The sequence below is a fragment of the Microtus ochrogaster genome, unplaced genomic scaffold (genome assembly GCF_000317375.1).
Source record: "Microtus ochrogaster isolate Prairie Vole_2 unplaced genomic scaffold, MicOch1.0 UNK14, whole genome shotgun sequence".
Taxonomy (NCBI): Eukaryota; Metazoa; Chordata; class Mammalia; order Rodentia; family Cricetidae; genus Microtus; species Microtus ochrogaster.
In genome coordinates this window covers 150,461-167,238 of record NW_004949112.1, presented here as the reverse complement: position 1 = coordinate 167,238, position 16,778 = coordinate 150,461, and the positions used below count along the sequence as shown (strand labels likewise).

The 16,778-nt window shown below is 45.5% G+C and overlaps 1 protein-coding gene and 1 pseudogene across 1 annotated transcript in view; one reads left to right on the top strand and one right to left on the bottom strand.

Moving 5' to 3' along the window:
• Positions 1–6,863: 6,863 nt before the first annotated feature.
• LOC101998556 lies at positions 6,864–8,175 on the top strand (annotated as a pseudogene).
• A 5,339-nt stretch (positions 8,176–13,514) lies between these two features.
• Positions 13,515–16,778, bottom strand: part of LOC113458319 (natural cytotoxicity triggering receptor 3 ligand 1-like) — a 6,434-nt gene continuing 3,170 nt past the window's right edge. The window contains exons 3-4 of the mRNA XM_026789147.1: positions 15,381–15,459; positions 13,515–14,383 (exon numbers count right to left, since the gene is read on the bottom strand). Of these exons, the coding sequence (XP_026644948.1) occupies positions 14,356–14,383; positions 15,381–15,459 (107 nt within the window). The 3' untranslated portion in view covers positions 13,515–14,355. The remainder of the gene's footprint in view (positions 14,384–15,380; positions 15,460–16,778) is intronic.

Here is a 16,778-nt window from a genome sequence, read left to right as displayed (position 1 = left end):
CGCTCACAGGAAGGGAAATGGGTCCTGGGGCACTGCATCCGCTCACAGGAAGGGAAATGGGGTCCTACTATGCTCCATTCTCCCCCCACTCTTGGCAGGCCCAGTCTGAAGTGATGTGAGTCCAGGGTGTGATCTGTCTGTCACCTCACCTTGATTCTTTCTAGGTCCTGGTGGTAATGAACCGAATGTTAGATCCTGAGTCAGGCCCCGCCCATTTTGGCCTCCATGCTGTCATAGATAGCACGTGCCTCTGTAATCCTCACCGCCTCAGAGATCTGACAAGTGCCACTCAATGCCTTAGTTCTGAGTTCCTCAAAAGAAGTGTTCTGGGTTCCCCTAGAAGCTGAGGGCTGTGGTGACCATCACATATGAAGGACACACATTAAATAAATCCTTCCTCAACCACACAGCAGCCAGGGACAAATAGCCTGCACCTACATCCTATGGGCTACTTACGTGACATGGGACCTTGTTCATTTCTCAGAAATAAGAGAGAGGAGTTCCGCTTTGTCTCTTCCTCCTCACCAGGCCGTCTGTCTGCCTACGGCATTAATAATCCCCTAATAAATCTTTCCCTCTGAAGTGCTGCCTGACTCAGCACCTCCCAGAGACCATGGGATTCAAGTGCATCTGCGCCCCACGGCCCACTCAAGGCTCGGCCTGGACAGGTCAGCACCAGCAGCTCTCCTCTTGTGTTAGCTCTGAGCCTCCCCACCCTGAAGCCATCTCACTTGCTGCAATGTAAGTGCACCTCGAACTCCCAGACCCTTGTCCTGCAGTCAGAGCCAACCAGAATCGGGGAGCTCTACCTGCCTGCTCTTTGTCCCCATTTGGTCAGATGACATTATAACTGGAGGAGGAGGGGAGGTATTTCATGGTAACTAAGAGAGAAACAAACAGCATACACTATTAGGACAGTTTGCTTGGGGTCCACTTCCTGCTATGCCCCCAGTTTCCCATCTGTCTTGGGGGTAGCATGCAAATCATCTTACTGTAGAATCCCTTACCCTACAGTGTGCCTTCATGGCCTATTATGGGTCATCAAGAAAGGCCACCCAGAGAGCAATTTGAAATCAGCTAAGAATCTGTTCTCCACCATCTTCGGATAAAAACTACCACTGTCCACCTTGAGGCAGTCAGGAACGAGCCGAGTCTTTTGTGGAGTCCTGCAGTCTTTGCTGTGTCACTGGGGCCTCAGTGAAGCAGCCACAGAGGTAGAATCAGAAGTACAAGTGCTTCAGGGGTGCTTCTTTGGAAGATACAGAGCAGAGCAAGCGGGAGGGAGGCTTTCGGCTCACGGTACAGGCTGGTGAATGGAGAGGAGGAAGGAACCAGGAGAGGTTGAGTAGGAAGAGCCTCAATCTCTTGGAGAGAGACACTGCCCCAACAGGGACCTCCTGTTGTGCTCAGTCAGGCTGGAGCTATTCAGAAAGAGAACATTAGCTAAAATGCTGCTGGCTCCTTGGAAGGATGTCAGCTGACTCCAGTACCCAGGGCAGACACTCTCTCAGCAGGGACCTTGCAGCTTCGCCTGCCTCTATCACATTGCTCTTGGTAACAGTCAGCTTCCTGAGAACTGTATCAGTCAGTTTTTGCTATGTAACAAGCAAACCTAACAGAGGCTCAATAAAATAAGTATTTCTTAGAAAAAAAATTCTCCTGAAATTCGTAAGGAAGTACTAAAGACACAGAAAAGCCAAAACAATCCTGAGCAAAAGAGAAATCCCAGGGGAGTCATAATATCTGATTTTACATTGCACTGTACAGCCATAGTAACAAAGCCAGCACGCTATTGGACACTGAGATGGAACTGGAGAAAGGGCCCGGAAAAAAAGCCCACACAGCCATAGTACCTGATTCTCAACAAGGGACCACAAATGTACGCAGAAGAAAAGACAGACTCTGCAACACACGATGTGGGGAAACCGGATATCCGTATGAGAAGAAGGAGCGTCCCCATCTCTGTCTCTCACGTTGCACAAACGCAACTCACAAGAAGACTTTAATGTAAGATGTGGGGGACTGAAACACCTAGCGGAGAGCAAGAGAGTGGAATAGACACAGACGGTCTGGAAAGACTCCAGTGCCTTGTGAACACCAATAACTGGAAAGCTGAGTGTAGCGAGCTGAAGGCCTTCCGCGTAGCAAGGGAAGCAACACTGTGAAGACATCCTGCAGAATGAGGGGATCTTTGCAGCCAGTCATCTGACAGGGGATTAATACAGAGACTACATAAAGAACCCAGAGGTATAAGCAGGAGAATAAGCACTCCTTTCAGTGATGTGCACATAAACAGAATTACCAGTTCTCAAGTGCGCTGCACGGCAGGCGTGTGGCTCATGACTGCAATCGCAGCACTCGGAGGCTGAAGCGGGAAGATTACTGTAGGATTAAGGCTAGCCTGGGCAGCAGGGTGAGGCTGCATCCCAAGACCCAAATAACATCAACAACAAAATCACAAATCACCAATATATAAGAAAAATGGGGCCAGTGTTAGGAGTCGGTGGATAATGGCACCTGCTGCCAAGGCTCACAACTTGAGTTTGGTCCTTAGTATCCATATGGTCTTCAAGTGGCCTTCACATGCATGCCGTGATATGTGCACAGTCATATGTATATATAAATAATTGTAATGTAAGAATCTAATATACCGGAAAAGATTCAACATGTTCCTTTCAGGAAAACGCAGTCAAATAACCAAGATCACATCTTGCCCCATCTTAGGCCCAATGGTCGTCACCAGGCTCTGAAGCATGGTGGCTAGTCTCGGTTGTCAACTTGACTGCATCTGAATTAACTAAAACCCCCAAATGGAGGGGCACACCTGTGAGGGACGTTTGCCTCATTTGGAGATGCACTCTAATCAGGACCTCTGAGAAGGGAAGACACGCCTTTTACCCAGATCTTCGGAGCTGGATGACCCACCTCTAATGTGGCCATTCCATCTGCTGGGAGCCTGTTTAAGGACAGGAGAAAAGGAAACTTTGCTCTGGGCCTGCTTGCATTTGCTCGGTAGCAAGTCCATTCTTGCACTGGCAAAAGAGCCTGCTTCTTCGGGATGACAGTGTATCTGAAGACCAGATGGGGCATCTAGCCTCGTGGACTGGAGAACTACTGGATTCTTGGATCTTCTATTCTTAGGCAGCCATCGTTAGATTAGCTGGACCACAGCCTGTAAGCCATTCTAATAAATCTCCTTTATTCATTCACATATATAAATATATATTCATATATATTCAAATTTATATGGAGAGTGACTCATTCTATAAGTTCTGTTATCCAACTGACCTGGGGAATTTGAGTAATGCAGAAGGTCTTCATTTGACTAATACAGTAGCAAACCATGCAATCCCAGTGTTTGGGAGGTGGATCAAGAGTTCCAAGTCATTTTCAGCTGTCTAACAAGCTTGAAGCCAGTCTGTGCTACATGTCACCCTATCTTAAGAAATGAAAGGAAAGAAGGTGGAGGGAGGGAAACAGGAAGGAAGGAAGGAAGGAAGGAAGGAAGGAAGGAAGGAAGGAAGGAAGGAAAGAAGGAAGGAAATGTTGAGGTTAGTGGGTAGAAATGTGGTACAACCATTGTGGAAATCTGTATGAGATTTCTTTAAAAACAAAAAAAAAAACAGACAGACAGACAAACTAAAAGCAGAAGTGCCGTAGGAGCACTTCAACAGAACTCAAGTCACTCTAAGAATATCTACGCCCTACCCCACACCCCTATCTACTGCAGTATTCAACACAGTCAACTTAGGAGCACACAAGATGCTCGTCAGAGGAGCCAGGTTAAAGGATAGATGGCGCAGGGGCTGGCAGGATGGCTGCTCTTCAGATGAGTCTGACGTTCTTCATTTAATCACATTTGCAAACATCCTTTATCACATGAGCCCACATTCCCAAATTATACATGTAGTAGGGAGCTGCGGGTTGCATTCCGTCACCCCAGCTCCTGGTCGCCTGGCTAGCTTATGCCCCGAAATAACAACACACAAACTGTATTCTTTTGAACACTGCTTGGCCCATTAACTCTAGCCCTTACAGGCTAATTCTCATATCCCGATCAACCATTCTCTAATAATCTGTGTAGCATCAGTCTTACCGGGAAAGATTCTAGCCTACGTCCATCCTGGGTCGGAGTTCATTGCATCTGCCCAGGAGAGGGGAGCATGGCCTCTGCTCCAGAGAGCAGAGCTGTCGAGTCTGTCTGAGGCATCTACCTCACTTCCTCTTCCTCCCAGCATTCTGTTCTGTTTACTCCTCCCACCTATGTTTTAAACTATGAGGCCAAGCAGTTTCTTTATTACTTAACCAATGACCTTCCGCCATCATTTACATTTGTGGGTCACAGTCCCATCCATGTAGGACACATCTCCTTGTGAGGCTGGCCCACCTCCCTTTCCCCCTAGAACTTCTGTGTTCTAGGCCCTGTCCCTGAGACCTGGAGAGTCAGGCAGGAAGGGGTGGTATTAGGGTCTTGCTGGAGCTTGCCCTGGCAAAGGGAAGAAAATTAACTGACACTGTCCCTTCTCTGAAGTGTGGCCAAGCTTCTACCCTGTGCCCTCGGTGTCTCTGTCCCATGTTGTGTTGGCACGGGATGCAGACAAGTCTGCACTCCCTGGGAAAGGGGAAAGCAGTGAGCTGCATGGCTGCCCCTGGGAAGGCTGGGAACACAATCTTTCTCTGTGACAAGTTCTCAGGCCCTTGGGCCTGGGATTGCTGTGTTAGCAATTGTGAACTGTAGTCTTGTGCCGTCTTCAAATTTGTCCTTTGCTTCAGAAAATTTCAGAAGTTGGAGCTAAAGCTTACTGGTTGAGTACCTGCCTGCTGTGCACAGGAGCTAAATCTTAGTGATTGAGCATCTACCAGCTGTGGGCAGGGCCCTGCGCCAATCCCCAGCACCATCAGAAAAAGAAAAAGGAAATTACAGCTAATGTTATGAATTTTTATGATTTTAAGACATTTAAAGTAAACATATATAAATACTGATTGGAACACTACAAACAAGAACTAAGTTAGAGGAATCATTGTACATTCATTCAATGAGGCTAGCAAATCCTACAAGCCACCCCCAGTGGGGTTCATCACAGCGACATCAGGATCTGAATACTGAGACCTGCAGACCCTTCAGAGGGAGGGAAGGGAAGGGAAGGGAAAAATGTTGTGATTGAAATGACACTCTCAACAACAAGAACGGATTCATCTAAAAGAAGAAAAAGATTGGAGATCCTTCCCCACCTCTGTGCAGAACCCCTCCAGGTATAAAATTCTGTTATAGTCCCAATTTCCATATTAGGCAAAACTGCTCCATTGTCTAACTTGTTCTGTGACCAGACCAGATAAGAAACATAGGCAGATTTCTGTTTCTATACATTTTCTGCTTTAAAGTGGCCCCAGTTCTATAAAATGCAGCAAAGACAAGTTCTCAGGAATAGATGTCCAGTTCTCCTAGTCTTGCTTTCTCCTGTGTCTGCTCGTATGTGAAAAGGAAAGAAAAAGAAAAGATACAGAAAGAATCACAGAGTAGGCTCATGATTTCTGCCATGCTTCTGAATTCTCCACCTGAAGACACCACTGTAGGTCCCCCGAGAAATGGCCATTGCTACATGTTGTCTGGGATCCACATTGTACTTCTCTGGGGAGCACTTCCCTCAATGGTGGCTCCAATCAGATCCCAATGCCCAGTCTTGGCCTTTCCCTGCATTGTTAAGGGGATTGTGACATTGAATTCAAGGGGACTGAACAATGGGGGAAGAACAGTTACCTCTGGCTTCCCCACAGAGCCAATGAAATGGTTCTAACCTAGAAGCAGTGTGTGGTTTGTTAGACTTTTCTGTGAGCCAGAAAAGTATGCTGGGGATAACCCGGCCCTGCAACCTCCCCAACACAGAGTCAGTAGAAACTGTGCCTCTCTGTCTCAGTCTCCTTTCATCGCCTGATGAAGGTTAATATTCAGGAGGATGCCTATATGTTTTTCTTTGGGTTCACCTTCTTATTTAGCTTCTCTAGGATCATGAATTATAGGCTCAATGTCCTTTATTTATGGCTAGAAACCAAATATGAGTGAGAACATCCCATGCTCCTCTTTTTGGGTCTGGCTTACCTCACTCAGGATAGTGGGAGCTTAGGCAGTTTGGATGCTCACCTTACTAGACCTGGATGGAGGTGGGTGGTCCTTGGACTTCCCACAGGTCAGGGAACCCTGATTGCTCTTTGGGCTGATGAGGGAGGGAGACTTGATGGGGGAGAGGGAGGGAAATGGGAGGCAGTGGCAGGGAAGAGGCAGAAATCTTTAATAAATAATTAATAAATAAATAAATAAAATGAAATAATAAATAAATTAACATGTAAAGGGAAACCTGACTTAAAAAATTATAATAAAATTAATTAAATAAAAAAAAGAAACTGTGCCTCTCACCTTCTGGGTCTTTAAGTTTGGGAATTCACAGGACTGGATGTTTGTGAATGGGTACATTGCTGCTTTGTGAGATCCTGAGTTCTGGGTCAATGAAGGCTTGCTTCACATCGGTGGAGCCTCACCTGGACAATTTTCTTGAAGGTAAGACAAAGGCTGTGCTGAACAGTCTTGTGTCAGCTTGTCACTAGCTAAAGTCATCGGAAAGGAAGGAACCTCAATTAAGAAAGTGCCTCCAGGGGATTCTCAGTGTCTCTTGAGATCCGTCCTCCCCTCAAGCCAGCTGGGCATCTCTCCCAGGTGTCAAATGCCAGCCATTCTGTTGCTACATGGTCTTCACCCCCCACCCCCAGTACAGTGACAGAGCTGAGCTTCCTGGCCACCGGCCTATGTGCAAACACACCGAGAAGCGACTCTAAGAGGCACAGTGCACTGCACCTACACTCTTGCCGCTGGAGATGCCAAGTCCATCATCACATGCAGGGTGTCTCTTCTGGCTAGTGTGGACTTGACAAAAAACAAAAGGCCAAAGGGAAAAAGCTGTTGGGTCAAATTATGTATCACCTGATTTGATGGAAAGTGACTATTTTTTGTCTGAGGTTTATGGATTCAGCCCAAGTAGCACATTGGTTGGATGGTACAAAAAGCAAGCAAAAATTGGTTCACCCTATTGTCTTCATCTTTAAGTTTTATTTCTTGGAACCAGATAATCTTCATGAAGAGCTAACTGGTATTTAATTGTTATTCAGTTAAAACAAGATATTTTCAGTGGGAAATTAGTCTCCCTTTGATACAGCAGTTCGGCTGGCAGCTTATGACCTGAAAGCTGAACTTGGTAATGATGAATGTACGGGACACAGTCCTGGACTCACCTTTGAGTTCAGGACTGAAGAGATGGAACTGGATACTTTTTGTGAAATGAAGGAATGCAGAGGTCAGACACCAGCACAAACTGAAACCAATTTTCTGAATAAAGTCAACAGCTAGAAGTGTATCAAGTTGACACACACGTGGTTAAGGCTAGAGATGGGAATGACTATGGCTTGGAACTAACCCCAGCAGGAGTCCTTGTTTTTGAAGGAGAGACCAAAATCAGCTTATTTTTCTGGCCCAAGATAATCAGATTAGATTTTAAGAATAAATTAACTCCAGTGGTCATAGAAGATGAAGACCAGGACATGGAGCAAGAATAAGCCTTTGTCTTTAGATCATCCAAAAGCCTGAAGACCCTTACAGAAATGCATTGTAGAGGACTATGCCTTCTTCTGCTTCTGAGGACCTGTTCAAAAGAGTTCCCATCAATCAAGATTCATCTGACCAGGATCACGATTTAGATGTAATGGAAAAGACAGTCTCAGACCACAAAACTAACAAAACAGAAGGCCAGCAAGCGGTGCTGCCGAGATTGCCTACAGAGGACAGCAAGCACAAGAGAACCTGATGATCTCAGTGTGCAGACTGCTTCAACCCACTGTGATAATGACTCCCAGCAAGCTTGGGATGCAACGTCTCCTGACTCCTCCCTCATCCTCTGATCCTCTGCCTGTGGCAGGAGAGCACCTCCACAGAATTCTGCTCCAGACTAACACAACAGGAAATGGCTCTCTGCTACCAGTGAGCACCATTGGCATGGTCGAAGCCAGGGAAATACAAAGGTTGTGCCACTACCCTGGACTGTGCACAGAAGCTACGCTGACTTTGTACCTGAGCACAGCGTGAGGAGTGCTGGAGACCATCAAGATGCTCGTTTTCCTGGTCATGACTGAGATATGAGTTACACCGTTTTAGGCTGTGGAACTCTGCCATCCAGGTTGGCCATGGATTTTATGGCATTTCTAGAGAATTGATTCCATTAGAAGTGCTGGAGAGAATTCAATTCATACTGAGTCACTGGTTACACAAAGCTGTGGCTGACTTCTGTGGAAGTGAAGAGAAGCTGCAAGCTGACATTGACGATGGCAGATGTTGTGTTGAAAGGGTGTGCGTGCCACTGTGGCCTTGGGAAGGGTTTCCCTAATCTTAGCATTTAGCACATCACTCAGAATATCTCTCAGGAGGTTTGTGTCAACGGTAAACTGTCAGTTGTCATCCTACCATGTGCCATCTAAGTAAACAGAATTTCAAAGAACAAGACACACAAAGCACACCTAAAGGGTGTTCGGCCATGGCGCATTGGCCTTCAGTGATGCTGTAGTAATACTGTTCTCATACTCTGCTTTCTAGAGTGACCTATGTTATGATTTATGGTGTGAGAGGGACCCCGGCAGGTCCCATGGCAGGTAAGCACCATGTGGGCAGGAGACAAATATGCCATGCAGATAGAGTTTGAGTGTGGAGTTTATTGAGAGGAAAGTAAAATGGAGGGAAGGGAGAGAGACTGAGAGAGAAAGACAAAGGCCTAATTGGCTCTTCAGAAGAGCAACGTAAAGATCAGGAGTCGGCGGAGTTTGTCCCTTAAAGGGACCTTTGCACCTGCGTACAGTCAGCACACTGCTTACCATGGGCAGCAGGGTGATGCACTGTGCCAGGTTCCCAAGATTCAGGGCTAAGGTGTGACTGGATACTAACAACCCATGTCTTAATTTCAGCTAAGTACCTGTGGTTTTATAAAAAGTTACTGTATTTTATTTTTATTATTATTATTATTACAAATTTTCACCTCCTTCCCTCCTCCCATTTCCCTCCCCCACCCCCTCCCTCTCCAGTCCAAAGAGCAGTCAGGGTTCCCTGCCCTGTGGGAAGTCCAATGTCCTTCCCCCTCCATCCAGGTCTAGGAAGTTGAGGATTCAAACAGACTAGGTTCCCACAAAGCCAGTACATGGAGTAGGATCAAAACCCAGTGCCATTGTCCTTGGCTTCTCAGTCAGCTCTCATTGTCAGCCACATTTAGAGAGTCCGGTTTGATCACATGCTCCATCCCTCCCAGTCCAGCTGGCCTTGGTGAGTTCCCATTAGATCGACCATCACAGTGGATGGGTGCACCCCTCGCGGCCCTGACTTCCTTGCTCATGTTCTCCCTCCTTCTGCTCCTCATTTGGACCTTGGGAGCTCAGTCCAGTGCTTCAATGTGGGTCTCTGTCTCTATCTTCATCCATCGTCAGATGAAGGTTCTATGGTGATATGCAAGATATTCATCAGTGTGGCTATGGGACAAGGCCAGTTCAGGCGCCCTCTCCTCTGCTGCTCAAGGAACAAGCTGGGGACATCTCCTTGGACACCTGGGAACCCCTCTAGAGTCCAGTCTCTTGCCAACTCTCAAATGGCTCCCTTAATTAAGATACATACTTCCCTGCTCCCATATCCACTTTTGTTACCTCGTTTGGAGAGATAAGTCTGATTTCTCTGGGTAGTTAACAGGTAGTTAACTAAATGGTTACATTACTAGCAGATAGTTATACCAAATGCAAAATGGAAAGTTTTTTTAGATCATTGCTCTTTGTCACTGAAATTTCTTGACAGATCACCCAGTCTCATAACGCCCTCATAATCTGGCCTTATACAATTTTTAAAATTAAAAAAAAGAAAAGAAAAAGAAAATTCCTCTCTAAGATCAGATTGTAGGCAAGCCTATAGGACATTTTCTTAATTAGTGATTGATGGGGGAGGGCCTAGTCCATGGAGGGTGGGGCCATCCCTGGACTGGTGATCCTGGGTTCTATAAGAAAGCAGACGGAGCAAGCCAGCACTCCTCCATGGCCTCCACATTCCTGCCCTGTGTGAGTTCCTGTCCTGACTTCCTTTGATGATGAACAGTGACATGGAAGTGCAAGCCAAATAAACCCTCTCCTCTCTGAGTTGCTTTGGTGGTGGTGTTCCCTCACAGCAGCAGAATCCCTACCTAGGACAGAGGCTTGCCACATCTGGAGAGCCAGCCTCATAATGATGCCCCAGGAAGGCTGCCTAGCACCCACTTTGACCCAAGAACAGAGTGGCTGGCTCTGAGGATTGTTTTTTTCTGGAGTCAGGGTACTTATTAAACACCATGTGGGTCTTGACAGAAAACAGAAGAAACCAAAGTAGCATGCAGGCCCAGAGGAATTCACCCACAGGGTTCCAAACAATCCAATCCAGGCCCAGAAAAGGTGCTTCAGCCATTGGCGTGGAGACAGCCCAGAACTGCCTCCTGTGGCTAGAGTTCTTCAATCTTTTGGAGACCTTGACTCAGGTACAGCTGGATTCTTAATGTTGCCACGGAAAATTCAGCTTCTGACTCACTGAAGAAAAGAATTACAAAACAAACCATCGAGGAGAATATTTGGAGTTTATTTCAAAGAGATTTTACTATACATTGAAACACAAGGACTGAAAAAACGGCACTTGAGAAAAAATTTAAAAAGCACCCTGAGGTCATGGGTTTCCCAGAGAACAACCTTCCTTCATAGGCTTTACAATGCTAATACACAGAATTTACTATTTCTCTTACTTGTTTGAGGCAGTGTCTCATTGTGTAGCCCTGGCTGGCCTCGAACCCACTATGTGGATCAAGCTGGCCTCAAACTCACAAAGATCTAACTCCCAGTGCTAGATTTTAAAGGTATGCAATGCTATGTCTGGATTAGACACAGAAGGACTTTGGAAGTCACTGTCTCTAAAGGGTGGTCCCTGAAGTGCACCTGGCAGGGGAACAAGTCTAGGTTGTAGAAATACAGGCAGTTAGCACATCCCACTGTAAACAAAGCTCTTCTTACCTAGGAGGTTCCCGAGAACACATGGGGGAGGAGGAAGAACTTCCCTGGGGTCCTGGTCGCGCAGGGCTGGTATATGCTATTTTAACACCCTTCACATAAATGTTCCTATTGTTGACCACAGTCACACAATTCATAAATGTGAATTATGGTTGAAACTTTTTTAAGCTGGTGAGAGGCTCCAACCAGACTCCCCAGCAGGGGGCTCCATCCTCTCCCCATTCTCTCCCCTGATTTCCTATCCTGCCTCATATAGCACCAGTAACAGTTCTAGTTTAGAGGACATTAGCTTCCTGTTCTCCTAAGCTTTGAATCTTAGAAGGCTTATGTAACACAACAGAAGCACAAATGTCTTTAGCATACAAAGGAGCTAGCACTGATCATTGTCAATGCACAGAGACCTCTTCTCTACGAATTCATCATCTATTAGTGAAGAATAACTTAAGGCGTTTTGTTCAGTAGGACGACATTGTAAGGCCTCCCAGGATTTTAGCACCGTGTTCACAAACAGACCATTTCTCTGCAGTGCATGTGCATCTCATACATATAACAACAAAACACGTTTTTCAAGGCAAACAGGCAGATACGGACTTCAACTAGCAGGACTGTGCTTGTGAAGTCTTTCCTTGCTCACAATATATTTCATATAAAAGAGAGAAACCATGGATCACTTGGTTTTGTAAACTTTTGAATAATACATCAAGTTCATATACACAGCTTTACAAATTCCTAGTCAAAGACACTAAAAAACACTTTTAAAAACTTGCTTACAAATGTCACTTTAAAACCATCAACATACGCAGTACACTGGTGGGGTTGTTGGGGGTCTCTCGTCTCACTTGCACGTAAGGAGACCTTGGGGTTTCCTTCCTATCTATGCTCCACATTCCTGTTTTACTGTGTATGCGTGTGAGGGGGAAGGGCATGCCATGGGGAGGGTGTGGAGGTCAAAGGGCAACTATACAAAGTTGGCTCTCTCCTTCCGCCTTCACTTGTATTCTGGGAATGGAGCCATCTTACTGGACCTGATATTCCTTCTGTTTGCCTCGATTACAGACAGACAGAAAAACAGACAGACAGATGATAGACAAATAGATAGGTATAAATAGCTGTTTTCTTCTCTTGTCATACTGCCCCAGCTAAGATTCAAGAAGTATATTGAATAAGAGCAGAGAAAGTGGACATCCTTGTCTCCTGCCTGAGTTTAGTGAAAACACAGTAATTTTCTTTCCTGACCTCCACACCCATGGGCAAGCTCACACACATGCAATAAATAAATAAATTAATAAATGTTAAAAAAAACCCACTTCCTTTCTTGTTATGTCTTCATCTAGTTTTGATATGATGCTAATGCTGACTTTCTAAGAGAGTTTGATGGTCTTTTCTTTCCTATGTTCAGAAGGCTGGTGTTAGTGCTTTATTGAACCTTTGGTAGCTCTGACCGGTGATGTCAGGGCTTGAACACTTTTTTTTTTTTTTGGCGAAGAGCCTTTATTTTAATACTTGGTCTCTCTGCATGTCCAACGTATTGGAATAAACAGAGAGCCCTGAGCTCAGTTAGAATAGGATTTTATAGTAATAAAGGTGGGGGTGAGGGGTTTCTGAGGTTCAGGACACTTGATTGGCTCACATTTGTCTAGGGGTGTGCTGGTGAATGTGTGCTGGCAGGTGGTGCTATCTACAGCAGTTGGAATGTTAGGCATTTGCTTTGGATGGTGCCCAGGTAATCTCAGTTTATGGTCCTTCCTGCAACCAGGAATTGCTTCAGAGTAAACTACTGAGACTCAGGCCTCTATTAAATTTATCGATGGCTGAGTCCTACTCTGGTAGGTGATAATGGTTGGAAGTAAAGAACTTCCTTTCATATTCACAAGCACCAAAGACAGGACCCAATCTTGGATCCTGCTTGCCCCTGGTTTTAAGGAGGCAGGGAACTACTTAAATTAATAAATCCATTAACTGACAACTCTGGACCTAGTGTATTAACAGACACTATAGGTAGTTATCTTGTCCCCCATGCCAGGAAGGTCCCCCTTGTCTCAGCCTTTCAACCTACTTTGGTCAGTGGGTATGGGACGATGTGTTCCTTTCCACAACTGCTTCAAGCTGACATTGGGGCGTCGTTATCTGGGCCCAAGCAGGTTGAAAGGCTAGCCACAGGGGGGAGCATTCAGGCAATGGGGCACTCATCAGACTTCATTGAAGGAACAGGAAGTGTTCACATCAGCTGGACTGGTCCACATCAGCTTTCAGGAAGTCCAGGGCTCACAGTCATTCAGAGCAGGCTGTGGTCAGCACTGATGCCTAGATGCGTCTGCCAGCCAAGTGGAAGCCTATTGAGATAAGTTTAAACTAGGAATAGAAGTTTAAATTTATTTACTTAAAAACCCATATTGTAGAAAAAGAGCAGATAACGGGTATCTGTAAACAGAAGGAATAGACTCATAACTTTGAGTCCTAGCAAGAACTACAGATTTGTTAGAAGCATGTATATTTTTCTGCTGTCCAGAGAACCATGTATGGTTTGGACAGAGATGAACACTACTTTGTTTGAAGACATTGTTGCTCTTACTGTTATTATCATTACATAATCTCACTTCTCCTAACAGATCTGTTTAAATTATTTATCTCATCTGGGGTTAACTCTGGAAGACCATATATACCAAGTCATTCATCCAATACTTTAAAAATGTTCTAATTTAGTGGAATGCCTGTTTTTAAAGAATGTCCTGGACTCCCTGAGCTTCTGGATGGCTCCTTTCTCATCTCTGATCTTATTAAGGTGGGGCTTGGCTTTCTGCCAGTAGCCTGAGTAAGGATTTGATACAAAAGGACTCTCTGGAGTCATTAACATACTTTTCCATTTCCATTTGATTAATCTCTGCCTTAATTTTAATTCCTTCCAACTGTAGATTTGAGGTTTGGCTTGAGCTTGTTTTTCCAAGGCCCTATGGTGTATCGTCAAGATATTTATCTTAGTAGACACTTAGAGCTAGAAATGCCCCTTGCAGACTGCTTTCATTGGAAGTTTCGCCATACTGTGTTTTCATGATTAAGAATCTCACATAGAAAACAATCCTAAAAATTGATCTTTAAAAATTACAGCTTAAATTTTCTTAGCTGACAGCATGTCAAACGGCTGGACCCCATGTCAAGGAGCTGTCCACGTGTGAAGGACACTGAAGGATGAAGACAGAAGAAATGGATGCGAGATTCAGGCCAAGTCACGGGCTTTGTGCCCTTTTCACTCAAGGGTTCCTGCTAAGTGGTAGCAGCACCTGCATAGCAGCTAGAAAAAGGCAAGAACAAAAGACAGCAATCAGCATCACAAGAAACCCTTCCATAAAACCTTATGAGCAGGTTTCCCATTGGCTCAGGCCTAGCCAGGAAAGTAAGCCCCAGAAAATAGTTGGCCTGTGTTGGATCAGCAGCCTTTCTTTTCTTCGTCTTTTAAAAACAGACTTATTTCTGTGTTGTTTCTGTGTGTTTGTGTGTGGCCTGCATGAGTTTCTGTTCACCGTATGTGTACATGATCCTGTGGAGATAAGCAGATGTTCCCAAGGAGTTAGGAGTCACCATGTAGGTGCTGGGAAATGAAAACCCAGGCCCTATATGAGCATCAAGTGTGCTTACCCGCCGAGCATCTCTGCAGCCCAGCAGTCCTTATCTTCTTCTCTGACTATCCCAGTTCTCTGAATGCAGTGCAATGAGAAGCATCAGCCATGCAGATGGTGTCTCGGCAGGCCCATAAATGATGCTGATCCACTTGACAACCTACACCCTTCTAACCAACACGTTTGCACTGGGTCCTGATCCTCTAAAGCAACTGCACTACTCTCTTTGTTTGGATCAGAAATTTAATTTAGAAATATCTAATGGGGACTTAGAAATTCTTGGTCCCCCACTGAAAACTTGTAGTCAGTTAGCCCACGAAGGTGTTAACAAAATATGAGCACCAAGGTCACTGACTCCCTCTGTTGATGACTTGGTGTGTGGCAGGACACTACAGTCCATTCATAGTTCAAAGCCCTGGTCTCAACAATAGGGTAAGATGCGATTCCCAGTGCAAGTTGTATCCCATGGACAGGCAGAGGCTCCACAGTCCTTCTACAGAGTCACGGAGAAGAGACCAGATGGGAAAACTTTTTCCTAAAGCAACATCAGAAAACAACACAGAAACCCCAGTACCCATCCCCAGAGCTCCTGACACTGTCTGGTGACTGTTATCACAAATCCCCGAAGCCAAGTTCTAGACACGGACCTGTGCTTTGTCTCAAGGTACTTACCATCTCCAGAGCCAAAAAGCTAGCACTAAACCCAGCAGAACACTGGGAAAAACAATAGTAACATATATCTCCACAGACCCTGGAGAGAGAGAGAGAGAAAGAGAGGATGTTAGAATTGTCACTACTGTCAACTTGATAGGACCGAGACTCATGTAGCAGACAACCCTCTGTGCACATCTGTGCAGGATTATCTACGTTAGGTTAACTGAGGAATGAGGACACACTTAACTGTGCCTGACATTGCTCAATAAGTTGGGGTCCTTGACAGAGCAAGGAGAAGGCAAACTGAGCGCTCAGGGCCTTCTGTGTCCTGACTTCACACTGCGGCCACCTGCCTCAAGTACCTGCTGCCATCATTTCCCTGCCTTGACAGACTTACCCTTGAATGGGAAGCCAAGAAGAAGCCCTTTCTTCATTGAGCTGCCTTTGTTGGGGCATTTTCTGACAGCAAGAGGAATAATTACAAATACAAACACACACACAAAAAAACTTACTGGGCCCAAGACTACACAGGACTGGTGCTAAAATCTGTGTGGCTGGTGCCACTTCTCATCGGAGATCAGCCACCAGGCCTCTGTGCCACCATTCCTAAAATGTACATCTGGACATCTGTGTATTTAGCACAGCCAAGTATGGTCTGATGGCGGGCTCGGTGGTACACACCTGGAAGTCCAGCCTTAGGGAGTTCGGGAGTTCAAGGCAATTGAGCTAAAAACCGAAACCTTGTTTCAAACATAAATAAAGGAAGGGAGTGGAGATGTGGAGATGTCGCCCCACTGTGGAGTGTCTGTCCCGTAAGCACCAAGGCCCAGCACTGTATTAAGCTGGGTGTAGTGACACAGACCTATAATTCTAGCCTTCTGGAAGTAGAAGTTGGAAGATCAACGGTTCAAGAGCACCCTAGATTCATAGCAAATTCAAGGTGAGCCTGAACGGAGGGTCTGAGACAACTCAGTGAGTTAAGGTAATTGAGTGGCATCATTGCTTCCACTTGAGGAGGGGACGGACTTCAGAGTTGTTCTCTGCTGCCCCCACATACATACATACAAACTTTAAAGGAAAGGAGAAAGAAGGCATGGAGGGAGGGAAGAAAGAGAAAGAGAGAGAAGGGGAAATGAAGGAGAGAAAGGCATATGCGAGAGACAAAATAAGGTCTAAGTAATATCACACATTATATGTCACACACAACTTTATGTGTTCTAGACTACATCATATACAATCACATCCACCCGAACAAAAATACATATTAGAAACACACAGCATATTTAAGTTACATTCATACATGCTTCTAGTCCTTACTCTAGGCACAGTGCCGTCTCCCACAGCTCACCCGGCACAGCCACATCTCTCTCTCTCTCTCTCTCTCTCTCTCTCTCTCTCTCTCTCTCTCTCTCTCTC